This window comes from Cuculus canorus, chromosome 4, assembly GCF_017976375.1.
Source record: "Cuculus canorus isolate bCucCan1 chromosome 4, bCucCan1.pri, whole genome shotgun sequence".
NCBI classification, from domain to species: Eukaryota; Metazoa; Chordata; class Aves; order Cuculiformes; family Cuculidae; genus Cuculus; species Cuculus canorus.
Genome location: NC_071404.1, coordinates 65,291,870 through 65,319,028, shown reverse-complemented (window position 1 = coordinate 65,319,028; position 27,159 = coordinate 65,291,870). Strand labels below are relative to the sequence as shown.

General features: G+C 40.4%; 2 protein-coding genes across 11 annotated transcripts in view; one reads left to right on the top strand and one right to left on the bottom strand.

The window, feature by feature from the left end:
* Window positions 1-9,321, bottom strand: part of ANAPC10 (anaphase promoting complex subunit 10) — a 41,976-nt gene extending 32,655 nt beyond the window's left edge. The window contains exons 1-2 of one of the 9 annotated variants that reach the window (XM_054066232.1): window positions 8,620-8,713; window positions 5,498-5,615 (exon numbers count right to left, since the gene is read on the bottom strand). Coding sequence is in view for 2 of the 9 variants with exons in the window: in XM_054066230.1 (XP_053922205.1) it covers window positions 550-718 (169 nt within the window). In the remaining 7 variants the exon portion in view is untranslated. The other 8 variants (XM_054066234.1, XR_008449818.1, XM_054066237.1 and 5 more) reach the window with 8 other exon arrangements.
* Window positions 9,048-27,069, top strand: ABCE1 (ATP binding cassette subfamily E member 1). Of its 2 annotated transcripts, none has more exons than XM_054066228.1 (18): window positions 9,048-9,066; window positions 15,516-15,683; window positions 15,989-16,074; window positions 16,594-16,691; window positions 17,054-17,171; window positions 18,143-18,280; window positions 18,450-18,519; window positions 19,538-19,634; window positions 20,619-20,708; window positions 21,290-21,411; window positions 22,058-22,279; window positions 22,955-23,014; window positions 23,099-23,157; window positions 23,328-23,438; window positions 23,528-23,670; window positions 23,765-23,887; window positions 24,823-24,934; window positions 25,179-27,069. In XM_054066228.1, exons 2-18 carry the CDS (start codon window positions 15,581-15,583, stop codon window positions 25,224-25,226), a joined length of 1,800 nt encoding a protein of 599 aa, XP_053922203.1. In that variant the 5' UTR covers window positions 9,048-9,066; window positions 15,516-15,580; the 3' UTR covers window positions 25,227-27,069. The 2 variants fall into 2 exon arrangements, with proteins under 2 accessions (XP_053922203.1, XP_053922202.1); XM_054066227.1 differs by lacking the exon at window positions 9,048-9,066 and adding an exon at window positions 9,475-9,621.
* The last annotated feature ends 90 nt before the right edge of the window (window positions 27,070-27,159 follow it).

Sequence of the window (27,159 nt, the reverse complement as noted above, 5' to 3'; positions counted from 1 at the left end):
CACCTAGTTCAGAATTTGGTTTTTTACACTTTTGTTTGTTTATATTTAAGAAATTAAAACGGATGCTGTCAACTTAGAAGCTGGCAACAAAACTTCATTTCTTCTCCACCTACTAGAGTTTTCTTAATCTGCAGGTTCAGAAGCCTATCCAGAAGCCAGAGCAAGCCTGTCCTCCTGGAGATACTACTGCCATAAAGGACAATAAACGTTTCTATAAATATTTAAGCAGCAAAAGGAAGGCTAAGGAGAATCTCCGGCCTTTATTGAATGTGTAAGGAAACATACTGGCAAAGGATGAGGAAGAAGCTGAGGTACTTAATGCCTTCTTCATCTCTGTCTTTAATAGTAAGACCAGTTGTTCTCTGGGTACCCAGCCCTCTGAGGTGGAATACAAGGATGGGGAGCAAAATGGAGCACCCATAATCCAAGAGGAAATGGTTAATGACCTGCTCCACCCAGACAAGCACAAGTCTATGGGGCAGGATGAGATCTGCCCTAGAGTACTAGAAACTCACAGAAGTGTTCACCAAGCCCGTTTCCATTATTTACCAGTAGTCCTGACTAAGTGGGGAGGTTCCACTTGATTGGAGATTAGCAAATGCGACGCCCATCTACAGGACGGGCCAGAAGGAAGATGCAGGAAACTACAGGCCTGACTACAGTGCTGGCTGGGGAATGTTATGGAGCAGATCATCTTGAGAGCCACCACGCAGCACATACAAGATAAGCAAGGGATCAGGCCCAGTCAGTACAGGTTTAGGAAAGGCAGATCCTGCCTAACCAATGTGATCTCCTCCTATGACTAGGTAACCTGCTTAGTATATGAGGGAAAGCCTGGGGATATCATCTACCTAGATATTAGTAAAGCCTTTGATACTGTTTCCCACAACATTCTCCTGGAAGAAAATGGTTGCTCAGGGCTTAGACAAGTGTACTTCTCATTGCGTAAAAAACTGACTGGATAGCCAGGCCCAGAGAGTTGTGGTGAATGGAGTTAAATCCTGTTGGTGGCTGGTCACAAGTGGCATTCCCCAGGGCTCAGTGTTGGGGCCAGTCCTGTTTAATATCTTTATCTATGACCTGGATGAGGGAATCGACTGCTCCCTCAGTAAGTTTGCAGATGACACCAAGTTGTGCGGGTGTTGATCTGCTAGAGGGAAGAAGGGCTTGGAAGAGGCACCTGGACAGGCTGGATCAACAGGCCGAGGCCAAGTGAATGAAATTCAACAAGGCCAAGTGTCAGGTCCAGCAGACTGGCAGACTTCGGTGTTAAGTTTACAGTTGGACTCAGTGATTTTAAAGGTTCACAAACTAGACTACTTTGTGATTCTCCTTAAAAGTAGGAAATCAGAGTTTAAACAAATCAAGTACTCCCTAATTTGACAGGGATTGATTATTGCCACATTTACCTATCAAGCATTTCCTTAACTTCACAACTTCATCTGGAATCACTGTGACTTGCAATGCTCAAGTAATCACACTCTGACTCAACACCTACACTACTGCCATATATACTAAAACATAATTATGCTGGGTTTCATTCAATACAGAGCATCTTACTGCGTCCTTGAAAGACTTTTTCTCAAAATAAAATTAAAAGAAAAATATTCCAAATAAACTTAAGTTCCATGTAAGTAACCGCATTAAATCTTAAAAATTAAGCATGAAGAACTCAGGAGTCAGGGAATTAGAGTAACTTCTAATCTTTTGTTTACATCTGTGACATCATATTTTGCTCTGCTAAATCTCAGAGTCTTCCAGTACCCCTCCTACATGGCAAATGAAATACTGAACCAGGCTGGTATCCACAGGATTCAGACTTCACCATCACCACAGAAGTAATACAAGGCAGAGACAAGATCTTTTATGCAAGAATAACTCCGCAGCTAAAAACACTGTCAGACCCATTAATCTGAATTCTGTACTGTAAATCACTGCCTGCACAAAATATTTTCTATTGACTCTTGCCATTAATTTATTATATTTTTTTCCATTTTGCAAGTACAGGCTTGAGACAGGCTTCCAGGTATTTTTGCTACTTCCTCATACGCGAGACTGCAGCCCTGAGCATAAAACAGAAAAAACAGAAATAATGACATTTGTAGCAAAATCTAAGTACTGACAACAGCAAGTGTCACAAAAGGCCACAAACAGAAAGCCTCGCTCAAATGCCATCCCCTCAGAAAAGTGGGTTGAACACTACACAGTTAATCCTACAGATCATGTATACTCATATAATCATATATATTAATCCTAATGCCACTCAATTAAAAATCCTCATAAGACATTTTAAAGTGCTTGCCCATGCAGAAAAGTTTTGTTCAAAAAAACTATTTAAAAAATGAAACCATCAGTCCATTTAGCCATTCCTATGATTAGATGCTAGCACACAAATCTTCCCTAGCCCCTGTATTAAAATCCTGAATTATCCATTTTAAAACTTACCAGGTATTCACAATAGGCTCTTTAAAACGTAGCTGTTCTCTACTAAATTTGCTACACAATATATTGTGTAATATCTAGAACAGGCTATATGTACTAGAATAAAAAATTATTAACTTGCTCTGGTTGCTACTGAACACAACTTTAAATTTATTGTTAATAACTTCAATAAAACACAATGTCACAAGGACTCTAATCTTCTAAGAATTCAAAACAGTCTTGGAAAAGATTACAAAATACTTACTTCACAGCTACCTGAAAAAGACGCATTTTGCACAGAATCACAGAATGGTTTGGGTTGGAAGGGACCTTTAAAGAACATCTACTCCCACATGCAAAACCCAAAATCCAAATGATGTTTTTTAAGCATGGGGAGTATTTACCTGACTTGTGAATTGTAAAGCTCAAATCACCCACTAGCCCAAACCCTGTGCTATTTTGTTGCTTTTGTGACAATGAACCAAATAAGAGAGACTGATCTCAGATTCGTATTGAAAACAGTAATGCTGTTCTCACCTCTAAAAATGCACATAGAAAAATCAGCTTCACAAAGTAAAGCTAAATTATTCCTTTGATACCAAATACCTCTTGAATATCATCACCAGCAAGCCTTCAAGCAACTTTACAATTTTGGCTTCAAGAGAAAAACAGAAAACTCCAAATCTGATAGCCACATCTTCACTCATAGAAATAGCTATTGTCAGATTAATGAAAAGGCCAGCCTTAAGACATAAGGAGTAGGCAACGTACCATTCAAATCCACCAAAACAAGGCAAATCACAGAATTACATTACACAGAGATTATCTCAGAAAGTTGATTACACACAGTTTTTGGAAAAAAACCCACACTATAATTCTGAGGTATTCTAGACATGATGTTAAAGATTTCTTATAAGCTTCAGCGCACACAACAAAGTCTTAAATAACGCTGGCAAGATTTGTATTGCATTAGTTGACAAAAGTTTGGGACACATCTTTTGAAGGTCCAAAATATATACCAAGAAACACCATCCAAATTTCTTTCCTACTGTCTTAAACTGAGCTGGTTTCCTCCTATCTAACAAGCAAAGCTCCTTAAGATCTAGGTTTCAACTCCAAACCACTGCTGGCAAATAATCAGCCACAAATTGTGCATTAGTAATGTGAAAGGCTGAAAATTTTTCATTTTTTAACTAGTGAGTTGAACTAATCAAATCAGTTTCACACGACACAACTTCTGTTTAACCAATACATTCTGGATTGCTTTGCTGAAATTTCCCATAAGCCTAAGAATTTTAAAAGCCGAAGAATTTTAAAAGCCAAAACCCAATTAAAATATTAAGGAAAAGTACTACAGCAACAGGCCAGCTCATTCAAGTAACACTTTTGGACATTTTACGAGCAGAACAACAAGTATTTCATTTTTGTCTTGTCTAAAATGGCTAACACGAAAAGTAATTTCAGTCACCAAATAAGAAAACATTTTCTTAGCCCAAGAAGAGAATGGAAGGAGAATTGTTTCTTCTTATTTTTCAGACTGTGTAAAACCAAGTATTCTGTCTAGAAGCCCTTCTCCTTGGCACACGCTGAAAAACGGAAATACACACAGCATCTACGGAAGGATTGGCTGGAAACATCCTGAACTTTCCAATTTAGTTATTCTGAAAGTTCATTAATAGGTTGCTGTTCCATTATTAACATTACTATATTAATGTCTCAATCACAGAATCCGAATAGTTTGGGTTGGAAGGGACTTTAAAGACCATCAAGTTCCAACCCCCCCTGCCATGGGCAGGGACACCTCCCACTAGATCAGCTGCCCAAGGCCCCATCCAACTTGGCCTTGCACGCCCCCAGGGGTGGGGCAGCCACAACTTCCCTGGGAACCTGTGCCAGTGCCTCATCACTCTCATAGTGAAGAAATTCTTCCTTGCGTCTAGCCTCAATTTGCCCCTCTCCAGTTTATACCTATTGCCCCTAGTCCTATCACTACAAGCCTTTGTGAACAGCCCCTCCCCAGCTTTCTTGAAGCCCCTTCAGGTACTGGAAGGTCGCTATAAGGTCTCCTCAGAGCCTTCTCTCCTCCAGGCTGAACAAACCCAACTCTCTCAGCCTGTCCTTGTATGGGAGGTGCTCCAGTCCCCTGATCATTTTCGTAGCCCTCCTCTGGACCCATTCCAACAGCTCCATATCCTTCTTATGTTGAGGATTCCACAACTGGACACAGTACTCCAGGTGAGGTCTCCCAAGAGACGAATAGAGGGGCAGAATCACTCCCCTTGACCTGCTGGCCACAGCTCTTTTGATGCAGCCCAGGATACAGTTGGCTTTCTGGTCTGTGAGCACACATTGCCGGCTCATGTCAAGCTTCTCACCAATGTGCACCCCCAAGTCCTTCTCTGCAGGGCTGCTCTCAATCACATCATACCCCATCGTGTACTGAAAACGGGGATTGCCCCAATCCAGGTGTAGGATCTTGCACTTGGCCTTGTTGAACTTCATGAGGTTCTCACAGGCCCACTTCTCCAGTCTGTCCAGGTCCCTTCAGACAACATCCCACTCTTCAGGTGTGGCAACTGCCACCGCTCAGCTTGATGTCATCAATAACGACATGATCAACACCACACTTTCCCCTGTATGGTATGTACACACTTTGATCACGACAAGAAGGTGGTCAAGCTTTTTTTCCTCCTCCTTGAGCTCTTCATCTCTCAGCATCTTTTCACAGAGAAGTTTGCTTTTTTCCAGAGAACGCCATTGTGAAGTAGCAGTCATTAAAGATGTTTTAACAAACAGTTTATGAATAGAGTAAAAAATGTAAAAGGTTCAACACTCTACCTTTCACAATCAAAACAGCAGAAGACTTTAAAAGGTGCATACCTGAAAGCAAACTAAGCACACACACGCTCTTCTGCAACACAGTGGAGACCAAGAAGGATACATCATGGTCCTTTCCTACTAAAGCTCCAGAAAATTCCAGGCTCAAGTGAACTTTTGCAGATTCCAAAGCATTTTTCTCCAATTAAGATTTCTAATTCCACCATGTCAGTGCACACAGAACTGTTTACATGCACACCTGTAAGGACGTTAGAGAGACCAGACCATCATCAACAGATGTCTGCCCAGCCACTCACTTCTCCAACAAAAGAGATTTCACAGTCTTTGTTGGCAGCCAGCTTCAGTGTTCCATCAACCTACAAGCCAAACATTTTGTGTTAACATCCAACCCAAGTATGACCTTGTAAAAACAAGTATGATTTCCTCACTTGCTCTACAAAGAGCTTGAAGACTAGGTAATCATTAGCTTTTATATAACAATCTTTTTATAGATTTGAGGTCATTCACAAAATTTGCCTAATTTCTTCTTTTCTAGCGTGCCTACGTCTGTCAAGTTTCCCTCAAAAAACAGGTTTTATAAACCTAGTATTCTTGAAGAACCTAGAAAACTATATACTACGGTTAATAAAATAGCCATTTGGGTGGATGAAGTACTTAGGGACATGGTTTAGGGAGTGTTAGGAACGGTTGGACTCGATGATCCAATGGGTCCTTTCCAACCTTGTGTGATTCTGTGATTCTGTGATTCTGTGATCATTTTAGGCAAGGCCCTTATTCAACAGAGCAATCACTTCCCTTGTCTTTATATTTAATCACACCTCTTAATAAGCCAAAATATAACATGTATCTAGTTGAAAGAACACCATATTATCAATTAGTATTTAATTTACTATGTTCTATAGTGCTCAAATGCTTTTTGGATACTGTTTGCTGTTCAGTAATACCCACTCCACTAACTATGCCTTTGATTCTCATGTTCTTTTCTTCCCTTAGTACTCCTTAACTGAGCTTAATTACACTGATTTCCAATCTGCTATCAATCTACTCAAAATCAGTTTGAATTCTGACCCAGGGCTGTGCAGTGCTTGCAATCCTTCCAGCTTGGCATTTTATCTATATTGTGTTCACTATTACAGAAAACAATAAAAAAACCCAGTCAAAACAGAGCTCCCCAGGAGGACGCTTTGTGACATTGCTCTTTAAAAGTGAACTACTCACAAGTCAGCTTCAAAAGCCGTTTTTCAACCAGCTGTATAAGATCTCACAGAAATTATCTTTAGAACGCATTTCAGTAGCTTGTTTTAAACATCAACCCTGCCGATAGCAGAAACCCTCTAAAGCTCAAAACAAACCCCTTCTACTCTTTTCTCATCAACAGCATCGGCTACTGTAGAACAAAGAGTTTGATCCAGACTCTTCTTATTGAGCCAAACCAGTCAATTTCCTATTTGCACGTTGTTTTTAATTGCCTCCTACTTACCGCCAAATTCTCTTCCCAAACCACCACCTTGGAATCTTTCAGGAGATAAAAGCTCAGCTAGCTCTGTTCTTCATTTTTAACTATTCTTTTGATTGCATTCCCATCACACCATTTTATTCAGTTTTAGCAAGTATCTGACTACAACTTTTCCAGCAAGACTGAACAACGCCTACACTGACTACTCCAGCATTTCTGCAACAACCAAGCTTTTTAGACTGTTTTTCCTGCTCTTCCTAACAGAAGGGGATTTCATACCTTTGATTCTCTGACTTTCATGCTTTCACTGTTCATTTTACCTTACAAGCTCTTCTCCCTACTCTCATCTTCTTTGAATTGACCGCTGTTTTCTATAAGGCTTTAAAGATCTCAATACGCGTCCAGGAACCAGTCTCTTACTATGCTTCTTATTTTTTATTCAGATGGAAGACTAAACAGTAACATTGAACATTCAAATCGCTGTTTAATTAGCATTTAATAATGGAAAGCGTTCAGTACCAATCTATTTCAACAACTAGCTGTAGAGATCTATATCCTATGGTTAAAAAAATAGCCATACCATTTTAGCCAAGGCATTTATTCAACATAGCAATCACTCTACTTGTCTTTATATTTAATTACACCTCTTAACAAGCCAAAATAACATGTCTAGTTGAAAAGACACCATATTATCTATTTGTACACCTGTACATTTGATCCCTCAAATTATTCTCTCAACGCAATTTTAAACACACGTCATTTTGACCCTGCCTTCACTACACCACTTAAAGCCTATCAGTGAAAATTACTTAAGTCTTTCATCATCATGAACATAAATACATTTCATAAATGTACATGATCATAAATATAACTACAAATAAGGTAATTAGAGCAACTGCACAAGAGAATCTAATTAGCAATTTCTATACACATATCCCTAATTAACCTAATCAAATACATTATGAAATAATGTATATTTGTACAAGCCTAGATTTCCAAAGTTATCAAGTAAGGATATAAACAGCTTTTTGAGGGATGCAAACACTCCTTTACACCAAGTGAAAGTGGCCTACAAGAACCACAGCAACCAGAGAACGAAGCCAGTCTGACAAACCAAGCTGCTCTCACTCTCGCCTCCTTGGTAGCTCTTCCTCATGACTTCTCTATAGGACTTCTAATTGGTATTTGAAGTACAGTTAATTATAGGCTGTATAACTAAATAAAGTATTTAATATTAATTTTAAAATTATGTTCCATTTATAAAGTATAACTCAGAACAGTTTGTTATGACCCACAAACACTTGGAATACTGGAAATCCACTACAACACTGACTCAAGAAGCACACCGGCTATGCTGCCCAACCCTGAGGGTCACTGCAAGCATGCAGGGAGCGAGGAACACAGAGAGGGCCCCCAGTTACCTCAGACCTGCCGCGGCCACCGCGGCACCTGTGGGCTGGAAAAGTCACAGCCTCGTGGAATCGCTTGGTAGGGAAAAGACCTTTGAGATCATGGAGTCAACTCCACGTCTCCACTATAAAACGTATGCCTGAGCACTTCACCTGCCTGTCTTTTAAACACCTCCTGGGATAGTGACCCAACCACCTCCCTGGGCAGCCTCTGGTGGTGCCCAATAACCCTTTCAGTAAAGAAATTTTTCCTGATTTCTAATCTGAACCTCCCCTGGTGAGGCCATTCCCTCTTGTCTTATCGTCTGTCGCTTGGGAGAAGAGACCAGCACCCACCTCACTACGACCTCCTTTCAGGCAGTTGTAGGCAGTGATAAGGTCTCCCCTCAGCCTCCCTTTCTCCAGGCTGAACAACCCCAGGTCCCTCAGCCGCTCCTTACGAGTCGCCTCCATCCCCGCTCCCTGCCTCCTCCTCTCTCCGCTCAGCGTCCCCACCTGATCCTGGCAGACAGAGCCAGCGGCGGAGAGGCGTCCCCTCAGCTCCAGGGCCCGGGGCTCAGCTCCTTCCTTCCTTCCCTCCCTCTTTCCTTCTCTCTTTCCCTCCCGTCGCAGAACCGCCAGAGCGCGCACGCGCACAGCCGCCCCACCACCCCGCGCGCGGGGCTCAAACGAAACCGGAGAGCAGAAGAGAGGGGGAGGAAAAAGGGGCGGGGCCCTGGCGCATGCGCAGAGCCCCCCCCGAGAGCGGCGCGGGAACGAGAATCAAAGGCGAGGCGGATGGCTGCGCATGCGCAGAGCCCCCGCGCAAGCGGAGCCAGGACGAGGAAACTGGGGTGTCCGACTGCGCATGCCCAGAGCCCACCGACACCCACCCCACCCCCAGCCCATCCCGCGCGCGGGCGCGCGCGCGCTCACCTCGAATGAGAAGAGCGGAGACAAGGGGTAGGCGGATTCCCTTGGCGCATGCGCACAGCCCCCGCGCGAGCTCGGCTGGAAGGGGGGGCGGGGCTCGACTGCGCGCCGCGCTCAAAAGATGAGTGATAATAGTGGGGAAAAGGGGGAGTGATGAGGGAATAAGGGCCGGACTAGAATCCCGCACGAGAGCCCTAGATGGGACTTGGCGTGCGTTCCTCTCAGTGCCTGTGTGGGCCGCAGCCCACTTCGCCTCACAGCAGCCCCGGGATGAACGAGCGCGTTTCACCGTCACACAGCGTCACCCGGAAATGGCGGCCCCACTCCGCCCCGGGAGGTGCCGCTCTGTGTTCTCTCTATGGCGCGCGGCCCTTCCATCCCTCTCCTCTCTATGGCGCGCTGCCCTTCCGTCCTTCCTCTCGCTGATGCGCGGCCAGGCCCCTCCCTGCGGGGGCGGCGGCCATCTTGGCCGGGCGGCGGCAGAAGCACGTTGGGCGCCGGGCGGCGGGACGGAGCCGCGTTTTTCCCGCTGCGGGCCCTCCCGGGGAGCGAGAGCCTCTCGCTCTCTCTCCCCCCGATCTCCTGGTAAGCGACCTCCGACGGGGAGCGGGTGGGTGGGTGCCGGCGTTCTCACGCGGTAGCGAAGGGTCTCGGCCTCTTCTCTCCGGGCCCGGTTCTCCCTCTGCCACGGGACCGGGGCCGGCTCGGAGCTCCTCGCCTGGCGACTCCCGGGCTGGCCTGGCTGCTCCCGCCGAGCCGCCCTGCAGCCGCATTGCCGCGAGACAGACGGGCCGCCGGCTCCATTGAACCGGGACCTCGCTCCCGGCGTGGGAATGGGACCGAAATTGCCTGTCTACGCTCTAAGACCTCTTTTGTAGTTTTAGAAATCAAGCATCCTTTATCAGAGCTGGGCAACACGAGGGCCATCCACCCTGTGTAGCGAGACGAGCTGGGCCAGAATGGATTTCCCACTTACATCCGTATGCATAAATTTCCCCAGAAACCTTATGCATATTCTTTTACTTTCCCAGGAGTAATTTTAATGTTATTATGAACTTCACAGCAGTCAGATCTCTTGCTAATTTGGAGCCGGCTCCAGCTCTGCCTGACTTTGCATTTAAGATACGAAGAAACCCCAAACAGAGGTGATCACAGCAGACACGTCAGCGCAGATCACACTGCACACAGGACGTTGTCGTTTCCAAAAGAATCAGGAATGTAACAATGTCTGGAAAAACACTGTTTTACAAAAAGATGCCATGCTGTGAAGAAACACACTATCAGAGGGATATTCTGTCTAACTTTCAAAATACACAGTTACTTGGATGGAAACTTTACTTTAACTTAAATGAAAATATTCTACATTTTGTAGTAGTAACTACTTTTTGGGTCAGGAATGGTCTTGCAGAGCCATTGGCCCTTGTTGGCTCTGCCTGCGCACACGGCTTGGCCACTGGTGAGCATCTACCAGCACTCTGCTCTTTCCTCAGCTGCCCTGTGCCATGGGGATTCACCGTGGCACGGAACTATGGAGCAGAAAGCCAGTGGGTTTTGTCAGGGAGAGCACTGTACCTGATCTGCTCTAGGGGAAGCCAATACCCGTGTGCGTGCTTTTGTGGGGAGGAGATCTTGCAGGTTTGGTAAGGTCGTAGAGTAAGGCTGATTTTTACAAGATATATGTAAAAATGAGAACTCGGCAGAGCTTTTCTCTGGGACCATGCGTTTTTTTCCTTCAGGGAATGCATTTCGTTATTTCACCTGCAAGTTTCTGTGGCAGTTTTAAAATTCTACTCTTAAGTATGTCTGCTGTGGTTTCCTAAACTCAGTCATAGAATCACAGAATAGTTTGGGTTGGAAGGGACCTTCAAGGCCGTACCATTCCAACCTCTCTGTCATGGGCAGGGACACCTACCACCAGACCAGGCTGCCCAAGACCCCATCCAACCTGGCCTTGAAAACCTCCAAGGATGGGGCATCCACAGCTTTCCTAGGAACCTGTGCCAGTGCCTCACCACCCTTGTAGTAGAGAAATTCAAGTGGTCATGATATATCGCAGTATTCGTGTGGAAGATTGCTAGCTTATGGGTTTATTCTCCTACACTTTTTTTCATGTTAAGAGGAAATATTAAGGATTGAGTGATAATTAATACTGTTCATCACCAGCTAAACACACCCACTCATTACGCTGTGTCAGTTTATTAGACCATATTCTTTTCATGTTAACATTCTATTTATTTTCATATTCATGTAATGCCGTGTGAGTAATACAAGTTAAATACAGCAGGGAGATTTCGGGCTTGTTTAAACTTCTTTTTGTACACTGTCTCAGTTTCTAAAATGAATGTCAAAACCTTAAAGGTAGACTAGTTCTGAATTCTTAGTAGGCTTTGTTCTTGTAGCATTGACTGTTATTTCTGCTTTTACGCTCACAAATGTAGTGGTCTCCTACATACAGTTTGAAAATCTATTCTTTGTCTTTCATTCAAATTTTCTTGGGGAGTTTTAAGTTTCTTGTTATGAAGTGACTGTACGTAGTCCACAAGCAATGGATTGAGAGATTGTTCTTGAGGCAAATTATTATCAGAGGAAAGTGCAAATGCTGCTCAACCTCACTTCTTTCCACGGCATTTATCTTTGGGGTCTGATGAAGTGCAATTCACTGTAATGTTATCTGATTTTCTGCAAAGTAACTAACATGTGGCTCTGTTCAGGGCACAGCCTTCACATCATCTTATTCAACTGTTCTTCGTTCTGTTTCAGTCTCTATTTACATTTTTTTAATGATTCTTTGTTTAAGTCTGAATAATGCAATGCAATTGCAAACCCTTTTTGGTCATCGACTTAGTAAATTCTACTGTAATTCTGCCAATGAAAGAAATATTCTTAATGCAAATGCATGACATTTGTTCTACAGATTGTACATTGCTGTTGCCTTTTGTGACAGGTGGCAAGGTCTGCTTACATGCTCTTTTTTAAAAAAAAACAAAAAAATTCTTCTGGCATGTTAGAGATAGCAGAACAGTGTCAGAGAGTCCAGGAACACTGACTTACAGTGCTTGTGATAACATGTTTTGTGTCTTTTTAGATGTGTTTTAGTGCTTGTTAAGTGTCATAATTAGACTTAATGGACATTTTTGGCAGCTATTGGTCCTTCTCTCATTCTTCCACCTGTGTCATCAGTCCATCGTTCTGGAAAGATTTTCTGCTCTCTCCCCATTGTATTTCACGAATTCAAAATAACGCTTTACACTTGTGCTTTGTAACAGTATTTTTGTACTTTGGTTTTTGTTCTGTTCTTTTTGATTTGGAAAGGAGACGCCAACTTAAATGCTTCTGAATACCAGTTTCTCCTGCCCTTGAACTGCTGACTGTACTTAACAATTACTGGTGTGCTGTATTGTAGCGTATGCATATTGTATGCGTTGCTGGCCTGTGTTCAGTGTATTCAGAGTTCTGCTGTCTGCACCTTGAAACTGGACAATCCTATTCAATATGTTAAGTTAAATGCCACCAAAATAGCTGCATATAAATGTATAACTTTGAATTTGGTCTCGTTTTGGACTGCGTTGTTTAATTTGCTTGAGACTGCCAGTTATAAGTAGAAAGTATTATTTTCTCGTGTGGACAGTTATCATTGTAGACATCAGGACAGTCCTGGGCGTATTGCAGAAGTGACAGAAGTCACTAATATTTTCTTCTGGAAATGGTTTAAGACCTCTTGAGAGTTTTGGAAAAACTGATGCGTCCATCATATAGATGGGAGCAGAGAGGCAGGAGTGTCTGTCAACTTGCCAGTTCATTAGTTCTATTCCCCACCACCACGGACTTTATAAGTGATTGGTGTACTTGCTTCTGTGGCCTCTTCAAAACTCTTCACCACAGATGGGCATTTTCCTGTATAAGTTAGAAGAAAAAAGCAATCTTCACGTCTTTTTTAGTTACTAGCCAAGTCTGATTCAGCAATGGGTAGTAGTGTAAACTTCAGTCTGGTTATCCGACTGAGTGGAAGGCTTGCCAAGGTAGGTGGCAGAACCTAATTGTTTCAAGCCATGTTTGGCCTGTTCTTTTAGAGCAACCTTAGAGTAACCCCCGTGCCGTTCTCCTGCTTTGGTGCTTTAAGCTGAACACCTGACTGAAAGGGCGGATGGCAGAGGGGAGAGTTTGTCTGCTCTGCTCTCTGTGCTGCTCAGGCAGTAACTTCAACCAGAGGTTTGAAAGCCTGGCTAGAGGAGGCAAACTCCTGAAGTATGGCAGCTGTGTCTTCTAGACGGTGTTTTTGTAATTCATAGAAATAGTTTGCATGCTAGTTAGAGCTAAGATAACCAGCGGGGAGACGCCTGCCCCGAAGATGCAAGGTGTGGTCTGTCTGCTCAGGATGCTCAGCCACACAGGCGCTGGTAGAGAAAGGGCTGACACAGGTTTGGCACTTTCCAAGGGGAAACCAGAGAATGAGTGAATCATCCCTAGATTCTATACGTACTGCAAACTATGGGGATTTTATGAAAAGCGCTGGGATGTATTCCCAAAGCATGTATCTTTGTTTGAAACACTGACAAAATCCAGTATTATTTATTTGTAAACATCAACTATGTTGTTAGGACTTCCCAGCTTAGGAAATGTTATTAAATTAGAGGAAAAAATTGAAATATTAAAAGTAGAAACAGCCACAATAAGGTTGGCAGCATGACTAATAATTACATTCATTTGTGTCTGATGAAGAATATCTTTAGGCATCCATTTAAAACTACTTTGGAAATTGAAAAGAGGAATAAGACTTCAATTTCTAAAAGGAACCACTTAAAATATGCCTAAGTATGGTAATAATGGATTTAAAGATACAATGACATCTTCATTTCTGGCCTTTGTTCCCTTTTAGATGCCAGTCTCTTCCTTTCTTTCATATAACGGTAGCATCTGTAGGATTCCTTCCAAATAAAGTTCACAGGTGGGCTTAGGGAAGGATGGAGTCTTAACATGTTAAATATGCCATACACCTATTTTATTCTTGCTCCTTTCAGGAGATTGGAAGTCACAACCTTTCTTTATGTAGTAAATAGTCTCTAAACCATTGCAGGATACTTCAGTTTGGTGAAGCAAAGTTGAACTGGGCATCCAGTGGAAATTACTTTATTCAATAAGAAATGTTGGAATACTTTTATTGGAAGGAAGTGCACATGTGGACTGTGTGGAAATCCAAAGTATTTCAAGTTGCCTACCCCATCATGTCTTTGAACTACTGATACATTTTGCATTGAATTGAAATTATTTTGAATTGGCATTATCTGCAGGGCTACCATTGTGTAGTGATGTTGAACTAGAAATGTTTGTACTTCACTAGTGGTCTTTTGTTAGACATAAAAAAAAAAATCTGCTTGTTGTCTGTAATATCTCATACTTCTGAGAGCGTTATTCAGTTGTGTTTGTTTATATGGAGTTGTGTTTAGGTGGTGTTGCTCATAGGAAGATAAAATCATCATTGGTATTCTCAGTGTTATATGTAAATATGGTAAAGGAAACATAAATGCACTTTAAAATACATCCCACCTTTTTTTATCAATCAAGCCTTGCATTCAAGTTTTGTCCTTTCGTCCTTTCTGCTACAATTGTTGCCATAATTCCCAGTACAGTCCAGTGCTTGTCAATGTGCATTACCAATATCTAAGCAAGGGAAGACACAGCTGTAGAGGAATAGAAGTAATAATTTCACTCCTTTGAGTGCATTTACTTGTGATTTCAGGAATATGTAATCATCCAGTACTCCCAAGACCTTTATCTTCTGAAAATAAAGTAATTTTATAAAAATCTTGTTTATCATTTATTGGAATATATTATTGATAATATATTGAGAGCTGTAGAGTGTAAGGGTAGTTATTCAAATACTAATGAAACTCAAGATAAAAGAATTAAACATAGTCATGTACGTCTGTTCACGTTGCCTGGATTACTTTTCCGTATGCAGCTACAAATTTGCACCTTGAAAACTGGTTTAAATTTTACAGTGTTTTAATAATTTAATATAGAACATTGGCATACAGTTTGAAAAATGAATATTATAATTAGATTCTTGGAATAATAGTTGTAGTCACAATTTGACTCTGTCAGACACTGCAGCATGAACAGGGTTTCTTTACATGAAGCAGCTCATGAAACTGAAATTTGCAGCGGCATGAGTTCTTCTGGTCTTAAAACAACATGTTTTCTTGGAAGCAAATACATTCTCAGATGTAATCACATTTATTTTACAGTGGAGAAATTGGAATGGAAAGCTGATGTTAAAGATTTGTGCAGTTATTTACACATCAGCACCCTTCCTCCTTGTATTTGAGGCTTTGATTGTTTGCCATCTTGCTTAAAAAAGTAAAAAATCAAATCACTTTGCATTTTTCGTCTCTGAACTCTGCTAGTAATAACCTCAGATGTGTGTTCTTCTCTGTACTGTCAGTAATTATGTTCTCTTTTGGATTTTTTTTTTCTTCAAGATCTGGAAGACTCTCACTCCTCCTCCTCGTAACTGGTGTGTGTGTTTAGCCCTGAATTGTGAATTATGGCAGACAAATTAACGAGGATTGCTATTGTCAACCATGACAAATGTAAGCCAAAGAAATGCCGTCAAGAGTGCAAGAAGAGTTGTCCTGTGGTTCGAATGGGTAAGAGGTGTAGTTTAATGAAGTATTAAGGCAGTTGGAGAGGGTTAAATAATGTTCTACAGAAGGAACTAGTTTTTCAGTTGCTGGTTTTTTGTTTATCGTTCATGCTTTGTTTCATAAAGCCTTTAGAAGTATCTCTACAAGCATGAGGTATTTATAGTAGTAATGCCACTTTTCAGGTTGTCAGATGATCTGAAGCTTCAGAGAGTGTTAGTCACTTGTATGTTCCTCCGTAATTTAGTAGTACGGCAGGAATTCTGATTCATCAACAACTTTCTTGAGTTAATCTTATTCTTTTTCACCAGGAAAACTTTGCATAGAAGTCGCATCACAGAGCAAAATAGCATGGATCTCAGAAACACTTTGTATTGGTTGTGGTATTTGCATCAAGGTAAAAGACTACTTTATTTAAAGTGATAACATTTCTTTATTGTGCTGTTATATTCAGTAATGACGCATACTGTAACTTCAAAAAGCAATTTTGTTTCCCTGAATAACCAGACCTTGTTAGTTGTTTATGGAAAGTGAAGTTATGTGGCGGTTGGCTGAACTGGTTGGGTTACTGGGTGTGGGTTGTAACTTTTTGTTCATGGCTTTTGTGTGTGATTTGGTTTGAGTTTGTGGCTAAAGACACCCAGCAGTAGAAAGCTGCTTTTGTAAAAGAGCTAGAGAACCTATGTGGTGAGCCTTAACTGTATTGTAGACTGACAGTGTAAATTACTAACTATTTAATTTGAAAAATGTGGTATACAGCTTCTTTGGAAGAGTAACTGTGTAAATGAAAGTGAAGTAATTTGGTTAATTGTTTTAAAAATATTTAAATACACAGCTGGGTGCAGTACAGGATGTAGCATTTTGTTAGCAAGTGGTCTGTGCACTAGTAAACTATAAATTTATATTTCAATTACAGAAATGTCCTTTTGGAGCCTTGTCCATTGTTAACTTACCTAGCAACCTGGAGAAAGAAACAACGCATAGATATTGTGCCAATGCCTTCAAACTTCACAGGTATTTCATTTTGAAATCAAATGAAAAACTGACAAGTTAGTTTTTGATTGTCTAAACATAGTGCACATCAGGTTGTTCTTGGTTATTACCTCACTTCGAATGTAAATTATCTTTTTCTTATTAGAAAGGATTATGATTATATAAAATTTTAGTTCTCGCTGTTGAAAGAACAGACTGCTCTTAATCTTTCTTATGATCTTCCATTTCTAAGGACTATTGATTTGATTTGAATTATATATAGTGAATTAACAAAGGCTGAAATAATCAGAAGATCTGAAAATGGATTGTAACATTTATATTACCACCAAATGCTGGTATCTGATGGAAATAATATAATCTAAAGTTATTGATGTTACATACAGGTTGCCTATCCCTCGTCCAGGTGAAGTACTGGGATTGGTTGGAACCAATGGTATTGGAAAATCAACTGCCTTGAAAATCTTAGCAGGAAAACAGAAGCCAAATCTTGGAAAATATGCTGTAGGTATCAGTAATAGAACAGAGCTGACATTATAAATAGCCACGTGGTTATATTTTTGCACTGAATTTTCCTATCTGTGAATGTGATAGAATTTGCAAGAACATTGGCACGTTCCCTGTTAACAGCCAGCAACCTGCTCCATGCAGAAACGGTAGTAGAAGGATGTTGTTAACAAAGGCTTTTTTGCTAATTTTATATGTCTTCCAAGAAAGGTAATTCTACTAAATAGAGTTCTAACTCCCTCAAGATAAATATTGAGGTAGCTTACTGTTTTAAGTCATGCTCAAGGTTTCATTTTAATATCAGTTTTCAAAAATGTCAGTTTTTTTTTTTTCCTGCACAGTTTGCCTGTTCCCCATCAGGGGATTTAGGTAGCTCAAATTTTGGAGTTTCTTCCAAGTTCAACATTGTTTTCATCTGAACAGCTCCAGTGATGATGAGTGCTCACCGTGTAACCTTGTGATCTCTTAGGCATCTTTGATTCTTCTAGAGATGATGTCTTTAGATTAATGATTAATTTGTATTGCATCTTTTATTTAAGTTGATTTTTACCAGTCCAGCCCTTTTCCTTTGGATTAGCTGGATCAGATAGCTAGACATCCAATTAACACTAATCCATCATTTTCTCCGTGAAACAGTTTCAGTCGTAGCTTCTTAACTGTCTAAGGACAGTTTTGGACGTTGTGGGTGCAAATTTAAAATGCTTTTCCTTGAAAGGGCTAAGGACACATGGAAAAAAAGAATCTGAACTTCTGCCTTCCATTTTGCAAATTTATGATTTTTCCTTCTTTCATTTTAATCGAAACTTTGTAGAGGCAATGTAATAGTTTGGTAACAGGCTTTTACCCAGGCATTTTTCTAAGTCTTGCAAACATATTCTGTTGCTGCGTTGATTGGAATTTTAAAATTGGATCCTTTTTTGATGTTTTTAGAATGGTATAAGTAAATGCAAGCTTTAATTTTGTCACAGGATCCACCTGACTGGCAAGAAATTTTGACTTATTTCCGAGGATCTGAATTACAAAATTATTTTACCAAGATCCTGGAAGATGACCTGAAAGCTATCATTAAACCTCAGTATGTGGACCAGATCCCTAAAGCTGCAAAGGTGAGACATTTTCATGAGCTAATAGAAAGCTTGGAGCCTCTCCTGTAATAATTCTCTTGTGTTTAGAGGTTTTATTTAGCAGTATAATTCACTGTCAAAAATCCACTGCTGTCTGAAACTTTTAATGTTGAAATTATGTTGTGGGATTTTTTTATTATTTATCACACAGGGAACAGTGGGATCAATTCTGGATAGGAAGGATGAAACTAAGACACAAACTGTCGTATGTCAGCAACTTGGTAAGTAATTTTTTAAAGTCACGCATTAAAGCACTTGAGAAATTCCTATTCACTGAAAAAAATAAAGTTACGGCTAATGTGATAATTGATTTAAACTATAACAATTAAAAAAAAATTGCTAAAAGCTGGTTAACAGAATCCCGTGCAGTCTGTTTCATGGTAGAAATTGTTTATTTTTAAATCTGGAAAAAAAATCCAACTGCTCTTGCTTGCTGGCAACTCCGGCCAAATCTTACCCCTATTGTGAGAACCATCGCATATAGAAAATACTGCCCAAGTACAAAAAACTTCCTCCCACCTGAAAAACAAACCAAAATCATAAAACCTTGTATATAGCTAACTATAACAGGAGTAAGGCTGACTTCTGAGAATAATGCAGTTAATAGCAACAACATCTCCATAGTCCAGCCCTGGTAAGGTTTGGGACTTTTGTAGGTGTTTTTAATTTGGTTATCAAATTTAGGTGTTGCTAAATTAACAAGAGGGTTCTTTTGGGTGGTAAAGTCAAGGCTACATTGTGCCACCAAGAGCATAATCTTTGAGTCCCACTTAACTTACTCATGAAACAGCGTGTTCTTGACATTTGCTGTTTATAAAGCCGATGGGAAAATTACCGGCTTCACCTGTTTACTGTAACAACTGGGGGACTTGATTTTCCTGAAAATCAGAACTCTTCAGCTGGGTCTAACCAGAAACACTTTTAGAACTGGTATAGTGTCTTTTTAGAGACAGAAATCTTTGTCAAATATATGATGGAAAACCAAGCGGAAAAGTGAGCCTGCAAGATAAGAACCCACCATACAAATAAATCAGCTAATGCTGCCGAGAAGCCATGACTTGCTGTAACTTAAAAATAGCATTATGACAGTTCTATATAAACTAAACGTTTAATTTACTTCTTTCTGTTTTTTTTCTCTGTGTAGGATGTCTGCTGTGATTATACATGTTTCTGTAGGTAATAAAAGTATGAATTGTTGTGTTGGTTGTAACATATTTAAAATTAACCGCTTATTTGCAGACTTAACCCACCTGAAAGAAAGAAATGTTGAGGACCTTTCAGGAGGAGAACTTCAGAGATTTGCTTGTGCAGTTGTTTGCATTCAGAAGGCTGATATGTATGTTTTATTTACTTCTGTTACACGTTACTTCTAATAATCTGTTTTAGAGTATGGTCCTCTAATTTGCATCTATTGTTAGAAATGATACTTTCATTTGAAATATTGAAAGAAAATTATTTTAAAACAACATTTGTTTTATCAACTTGGCAGCTGAGATCTATATTTGCTCCATATATAATCTCTGGGATTTTTATACTTTAATTCATCTGACTGGAAATAGCTCTTTTTGGAAGCCATTGTTAAATTTCAGCATGACAACTTCATGACCTTTCCCAAATCCCTCATATGTGTCTCCTATTTGACAATGTCCCTCAGGTAGCCTCTCTGAATAAGAAATGGGCAGATGGTTCCCCACCTCTGGGAACTCGTATCTCTCTTCTCCTGTCTTGCGACCAGGAAATTACTGTGTAGTCTGTGCTGTTTCCTGACTCTTTGGGACCAACAAAGCATGATCAGAGGAGTTCTGGGGCGTGGGTTTTTTTTTTTGTTTTGGTTTGATTTTTGTAATGTTTTTATTTGTTTGGGTTTTGAGCTTTTTGTTTGGCTGGGGTTTTTTAGTTGGGGCAGGTTTTGGGTGGGTTTTCTTCTTTGTTTTGTTGGTTTTTTTTTGCTTTTCTCTTTTGGAATATGTCCTTCTTCCAGTCTCCTAAAGTATTTTTTGCACTTTTCAGTTCATGTTAAGTTTAAGCTGAACCAGAACTGAGTGTGTGGGATTCCAGACTGATTGCTGGTTTCTTGTAACTCTTGATAACTTTGTCAGAGCTTTTGGCAAAGTAATATTAACTCAAACAGTCTAACAATTTCGTGTGATGGTCATGAGATCCAAGGCAGGTGTCAGTACATAGTTCTCATGTTTTGTCTCTCTTTCTCAACATGATTTTTATGTTTCTGTAGCTGTGTATTTAATGGTTGAAATGTTTAGTATTAGGTTTGAATATGTAGAAAGCTTGCACTCACTAAGACTTCTTCCTTTTGGGCTAGCTTCATGTTTGATGAACCTTCTAGCTACCTAGATGTCAAGCAGCGCTTGAAGGCTGCCATCACGATTCGATCCCTAATAAACCCTGACAGGTAAATATAATCTTTTAAGCTTTTTGCTAGACTGTAATAATAGGTGACTGTTACAAAGGGAAGAAAAATCTAGTCCATCTCCCTAGAAGTGCTGACTTCTCAGTATGGTACACTAATAGATGTCTAAAATACTTTTAAATCAGTAATATTTTATTCCTTTGCGTTTTAGAAACTTCTTATAGTTTCTGTATTCAGCATTTTGTAATAAAGATGTGAAAATGTAGGTGGTTATTTTTCAGCTGGATGTTGTTGATTGGTCCTCTTCAATTTTTTTTCTTAAACTGTGATACCTTTTTTTCACTCCAGTCAATCAATGTTCTTCCACTTACTGTACAGAAAGAAGCTGTCAGTTCATACTAAACAAGGGCTTTCAACTTGCTATTCACAATGTCTGTTTATTGGATAGTTTAAAAAAGTGCTTATTAGAGATATGAACTCTGTCCTTAATTGGTATAAAGCTAAGCTAACCACCTTGAAATAAAATTGCATTGATAGCTTTTGTTTATGCAAGACTAGAATAAGAAAGAAAGAAAAAATGTTTGGTACTGAAGTATACAAGTATCTCTTCGGCTCTTTTTCAGGTACATTATTGTTGTAGAGCATGATCTAAGTGTGTTAGATTATCTCTCTGACTTTATCTGCTGCCTGTATGGTGTGCCAAGTGCTTACGGTGTTGTTACTATGCCTTTCAGCGTAAGAGAAGGTAATTCTTGCCGTATTTCACTTTTTAAACCTATCAAAGAAAAAAAGATAGCAGCATGCTGGTTGTCCATTATATAAATGTCATCTTCCTGTTACAGTTCAGTCACTCAAAAACTACTGTTCTATTTTGTGCAGAATCTGTTTTACATGATTATGAGACTAAAAATCTCAGTTATGAAATGCCCTTTTTCTGCTGTGGATGTAATTTCGATGCTTGCAGGTGTTTTCTAAACAGTGGAGTTACACAGAAGATCCTGCAAATGGTAGAGGAAGGGCAGGAGGCAGTTTGCCCAGTACAGAGGTCTGTCATGTTCCCCTGAATTGACCATACGGGTAGCACTGAGACATGGTAATAAATGGGTTTGTGAAGATGGGTCTGATGGTGGTAGTTTCTTTAAACCCTACACGTTACTAGTACTGGGTTTTCATAAAGAGTTTCTATAGCCTTTCTACAATTTTAGTAATTTTTCATCATTCAGTTGGCAAAACGCACAGACTTTCGAAGAGGTTTTGTTGTCTCTCTTAACGTGCCATTTAATACCCAGTGTGCTCCTCATCTGACTGGAATTTACAGCCAGGAGTTGAAATTCACCTTGTCTTGCTTTGTTGTAGACCTTTTCTAATGATCTTTTTTCCTCTCTTCACAGGCATAAACATTTTCTTAGATGGCTACGTTCCGACAGAAAATCTAAGGTTTCGAGATGCATCTTTGGTATTCAAGGTGGCTGAGACAGCGAATGAAGAGGAGGTGAAAAAGATGTGTATGTACAAATATCCAGGAATGAAAAAAAAGATGGGAGAATTTGAACTATCCATAGTAGCTGGAGAATTCACAGATTCTGAAATTATGGTGATGTTGGGGGAAAACGGTAAGTGCAGTTCTTGTCGGCAACTGCTTTTACAGCCTTAAATATGTTCCTAAGCCCCTTTTTCAGTCTGGGAGCTCAGCTTCAAAGTTACGGGTTTTGAGTCGGGTTGAGCTGCTTGTTTCCCAGTGAAAATCATAGAATAGAATCATAGAATGGTTTGGATTGGAAAGAACCTTTACAGATCATCTAGTCCAACCCCCCTGCAGTGAGCAGGGACATCTTCAGCTGCATCGGGTTGCTCAGAGCCTCATCCAACCTGGCCTTGAATGTTTCCAGGGTTGGGGCGTCTACCACCTCTCTGGGCAACCTATTTCACATGTCACGCCATGAGTTTACTGTGTAAATAGCGGGAACTTCAAGTTGTTGAACATTAATGCTGCCATTGCGTTTTTCTGTTACCCCATTTTGAGAACTTAGATTGTTAGGGTGATGATTGACCTGGTGAGCTTAGTAACAAGTCCTAGAGACTATTGTGGCTTTAGCTCTCTCTTCCTTTGAAAAAGCAGGTGAAAACAAGTGCTGTTTGCTGGTGGTAAACATAGGGATCATCAAAGCATTCTAATTTTAAGATGTTTTCTTTATGAAGCGTTTAGTTTTTTGTATGAGTGACTCATTTTTTAGAGGTCTCAGTTACTGAAAAGTCTGAAGTAATATATAAATTGTATTTCATTTTAGGAACTGGCAAAACTACATTTATCCGAATGCTTGCAGGAAGACTTACGCCTGACGAAGGAGGTAGTACTTAATAGCTTAGTTGAAACCTATTCTGAAGATACTGGAAAGGATCTTGTTTTCATTATAAATTTTATCTTCTTATAGGTGAGGTCCCAGTTCTAAACGTCAGCTACAAACCACAGAAGATCAGTCCTAAATCTACAGTACGTTTCAAGCCTTATTTATTAAGTATTGTGATTGCTACAAAAAGCATGTTTGTAATACACAGGTAGAATTTCTTTATGCCCACAACAAAAAGCTCTATTAACGTTCCTTTTTGTTTCCTTGCGATATGGTGCATAAAACTGAGTGGCAACATTTTTTCTTTTAATAGGGAAGCGTTCGTCAGCTGCTGCATGAGAAGATCAGAGATGCCTATACGCACCCTCAGTTTGTAACTGATGTAATGAAACCTCTTCAAATAGAAAACATCATTGACCAGGAGGTATTAATTGCCTGAAACATCATAACTTTTCTTTAGGTCTCTACCTGTACCTGAACTAAATATGGCCGTATTCCCCCTTACCCCCACAGGTTCAAACATTGTCTGGTGGTGAGCTGCAGCGTGTTGCGTTAGCTCTTTGTCTCGGTAAACCTGCAGATGTCTACCTAATTGACGAACCTTCAGCGTATTTGGACTCTGAACAACGTCTAATGGCCGCTAGAGTCATTAAACGGTAAAGTATACCCAGTGGGAAGGGTACCTGTGATTCTCACTAGTTCTACAGTAAGCTTACATTCGCTCTCTCCTTTTTGTTATTTCTATTTCAGTTTCATTCTCCATGCTAAAAAAACAGCTTTTGTGGTAGAACATGATTTTATAATGGCTACGTATCTTGCTGACCGTGTGATTGTTTTTGATGGTGTTCCTTCCAAGAACACACTTGCGAACAGGTAAGGGACTCATTTGCATTAGTAAGCGAGATAATGGGGGACAGTGTAGAAATAAATTGTTTATCAGAAGCATCGGCAAAAATAAGGAGGTGAAGCGTCCTGGCATATGGAAGTCTAACCTGCACTTAAAGTGATCCAAGAGTGTCCCGAAGGTTCTGGCTTTTGTTTTTAAGCCAGGGAAAAGAAATGGGATTGATTCACACTTAGAGGCTGGGGCGTAGCTGGAGAATGTAACCAGGCACTGAAAAACTAGACCAGCTCCTGGCTTAAACAAGCCTTAGGCAACTGCACACTGATTAAATTACAGTTGGAGGAAAACAAATATGTGGTATCAAATGTAAGGAATGGGAAAACAGGACCAATAGTAAACTGTGCTTATGAAAATAACTTTCAGGTGTACTGAGGATACCTGTATGCAAATGTTGGGACCAAGTACTTCATGTGAGTCAGATAAAAGTAAACACATTGGTCTAGTGATGTGTTCACAGCATCCTGCTAGCCTGGATTCGATGGTATTCCTTGTAGGAACACAATTGAATTAAACAATTGTGATAACAGAATGGTTTCTCAGCATCACAATATGTTATGATCTTTGTTGTGTTTTGCTAATGGTGTGACTGGGTGTTTTTCCTTTTAACATAAATAACTTGGTGTGCAGCACACACGTGTGTGGATGCAAAGTAGAAAGAAAGGCAGTAGGGTGAAGACTTGTAGTGCCATGCTGAGATACTGCTGCAAGATGAGAGATGGAGTAGTTACAACTTCTTGTCTGAGACACGATTTGACTGAAGATGTAGCACATCTGGTGTGTTAGATACAGCTCGCATTTGTGTTACCAGACCTGGAGGAACTCAGCATGGAGATGAAAGCTACCTCTAGCCTGCATAATATAGAACTTGCAAAAATTTAGCTGGAGTGTTCTTCTCTCTTAACAGTCCACAGACTCTTCTGGCTGGAATGAATAAGTTTTTATCTCAACTCGAAATCACTTTTAGAAGAGACCCCAACAATTACAGACCAAGAATAAACAAACTCAATTCAATCAAGGTAAGAGAAAAGCATCTTTACTGTAAAGAAGTCATGGCTGTTTTATTTAAGGCCATGTTTTAAAATATGGAACAAAATGAAGACTTAACAGGGTAGTTTTGCTGTGCACATGAAATGAGTAGTAAGAAAAGCAAAAAGGAGTTTAGAGAAGTGTCTTTTATTTCAGCTATGTCCAAGTCTGCCAGAGTAACTACTACTAGTAACTTCTGCTTCAAGTAACATTGACGTTTTTTCTTTTCCCAAGGATGTGGAACAAAAGAAGAGTGGAAATTACTTTTTCCTTGATGATTAAATATAGAACCTGAGCATCTTTAACTGGCATACGGAAATGCATATTGGAATCTAAACACTTGTGGATGAGAAGACTCAATCAGGTTTTAGAACACTTCATCTTTTGGAGCTTAAAATCTCTTGCTGCGTGTAACATCCGAGAGCAGTAGCAGTGTAAATTCTAGCCTGAGTAAAACTGCCACTTTCTATATTTTGGTGACACAGCCCTATTTTCAGTGTAATAATTTCCAAATAGACCACCTTGAAATTGTGCAAATGTGTCTCCCAGTTTTTCAAGACTCGAGGGAGGTTTTCAGTCCAATTCAATATCTGCTCATGTACCAAGTACCGCCTGCACTCCCTCATTTTAAAAATCTTTTAAACTCTTTTCTGTCTTAAGAGGGAAGCTTACCAAGAATGTCCAGCTGCAGAAGCAACTGCTGTTTTAAAAAAGTTGAATCTCTCTGGCAGAGGGTTTCATAAATAAATATCCTCCCAATGTAAAGCTCTGCTGTGACACTGTGAAAAAATTCTTCATTTACCAATTAAAAACTGTGTGTATTTATATGATGTTGGTATGCACACCTCTTCCCCTTCTATAGAAAAGAATACACAAAAAATAAGAGTACAAATCCTTTTGGACTTCAGTTCTACATGTTCTGTTAATCAGTCTTCTGCTTGATGTCAGGTAAAGATGGAGTTTAGCAAACACCTGAAGCTGTGTTATCTCAGTTCATTACATGCTGAATAGTGCAGGTAGTCCCCTACCAACCTGAGGGAGCCTGCAGCCTGTGCCATCCTGCCCCACATTAAAGGGGTTAATCAGTTGGTTAATTTAATCAATTAAATCAGTTGGCCCATTAAAGGGCCAATCACTCTATACGTCCTTCAGCAAAACCTAAGGAACCCATACATAATCAATGGGAGAAAGTACTCCAGCTGCACAGTTGTAACCTTCCTAGAGTAGCAAGGCAGGGCCTAAGCCCTGCTCAGACACTTCCAAAGCTTGACTTTGGAGTCAGTTCCAAAAGCACAGCCCTACCAGTTACTGCCATGGACAATTTCCCGAGAAGTTTATGTAGAAATGCACTTCCTTTTTACTTGCAAAGCTCATGATTAAATGCCTGCTCTAGGCCTGAATGATTATTCAGTAACTGCTGGACAGACCTGGGCTACAACTGGAGTTATGTTTTAGGACCTCCCAGGTGTTGTTGCTTTACCCAAACAGGCAGCAACCACCACGCAGCCTCTCAGTGGGAGGGGAAGTAGATTTCTGAAATAAGACAGGTTAATAGGACAGAAAATGAAGGGGAAAGGATAAAAGAGTACAGAAAACAGTTATGCAGGATGCCATTGCTCACCCATACCCAGCCAGTCCCCCAAGCTGTGGCCTCCCTGCCAACTTTGCCCCTAGTTTATTGCTAGGTGTGACGTTACATGGTATGGAATATCCCTTTGGTCAGCTGGGGTCAGCTGTCCCACCTCTGTCCCCTCCCAGCATCTTGTGCACACCCCGCCTGCTCGCTGGCAGGGTGAGAAGCACAAAAGGCCTCAACTTGGTGTAAGCACTGCTCAGCAACAACTGAAGTGTCAGTGTGTTACCATCATTATTCTTATCCTAAATCCAAAATGCAGCAGCCCAGCAACGAGGAAGAAAATTAGCTCTGTCCCAACCAAAACCAGGACAGCAGGAAAGAAGACAAGAAGCCCCTTTTAAGTCTTTGTAAGCAATAGAGTTAAATGAGGACCAACTTTTAAATCCTCAGTGCTTGCTTTGTCTCTTGAAATTCCAAATACATTCTGAATAAAAAATTATTTAGATTAACAAAAAAAACCCATAGCTCCCACTACTCCCATTCTGAATAAGAACTGGAACGCTAGTTTATGTCCCCTTTTGGTTTTAACTAATGGTTGATAGAGCCACTTGTAGACAGCAGTCGAACTATCAGAACAAA

Bases quoted from the DNA above. Each gene is read 5' to 3' on its own strand.
- ABCE1 (XM_054066228.1), top strand. From the start codon at position 15,581: ATGGCAGACAAATTAACGAGGATTGCTATTGTCAACCATGACAAATGT. The intron at 17,172-18,142 runs GTAGGTATCAGT...ATTTTGTCACAG, and splicing joins CAAATCTTGGAAAATATGCT to GATCCACCTGACTGGCAAGA. The intron at 19,635-20,618 runs GTATGTTTTATT...CTTTTGGGCTAG, and splicing joins TGCATTCAGAAGGCTGATAT to CTTCATGTTTGATGAACCTT.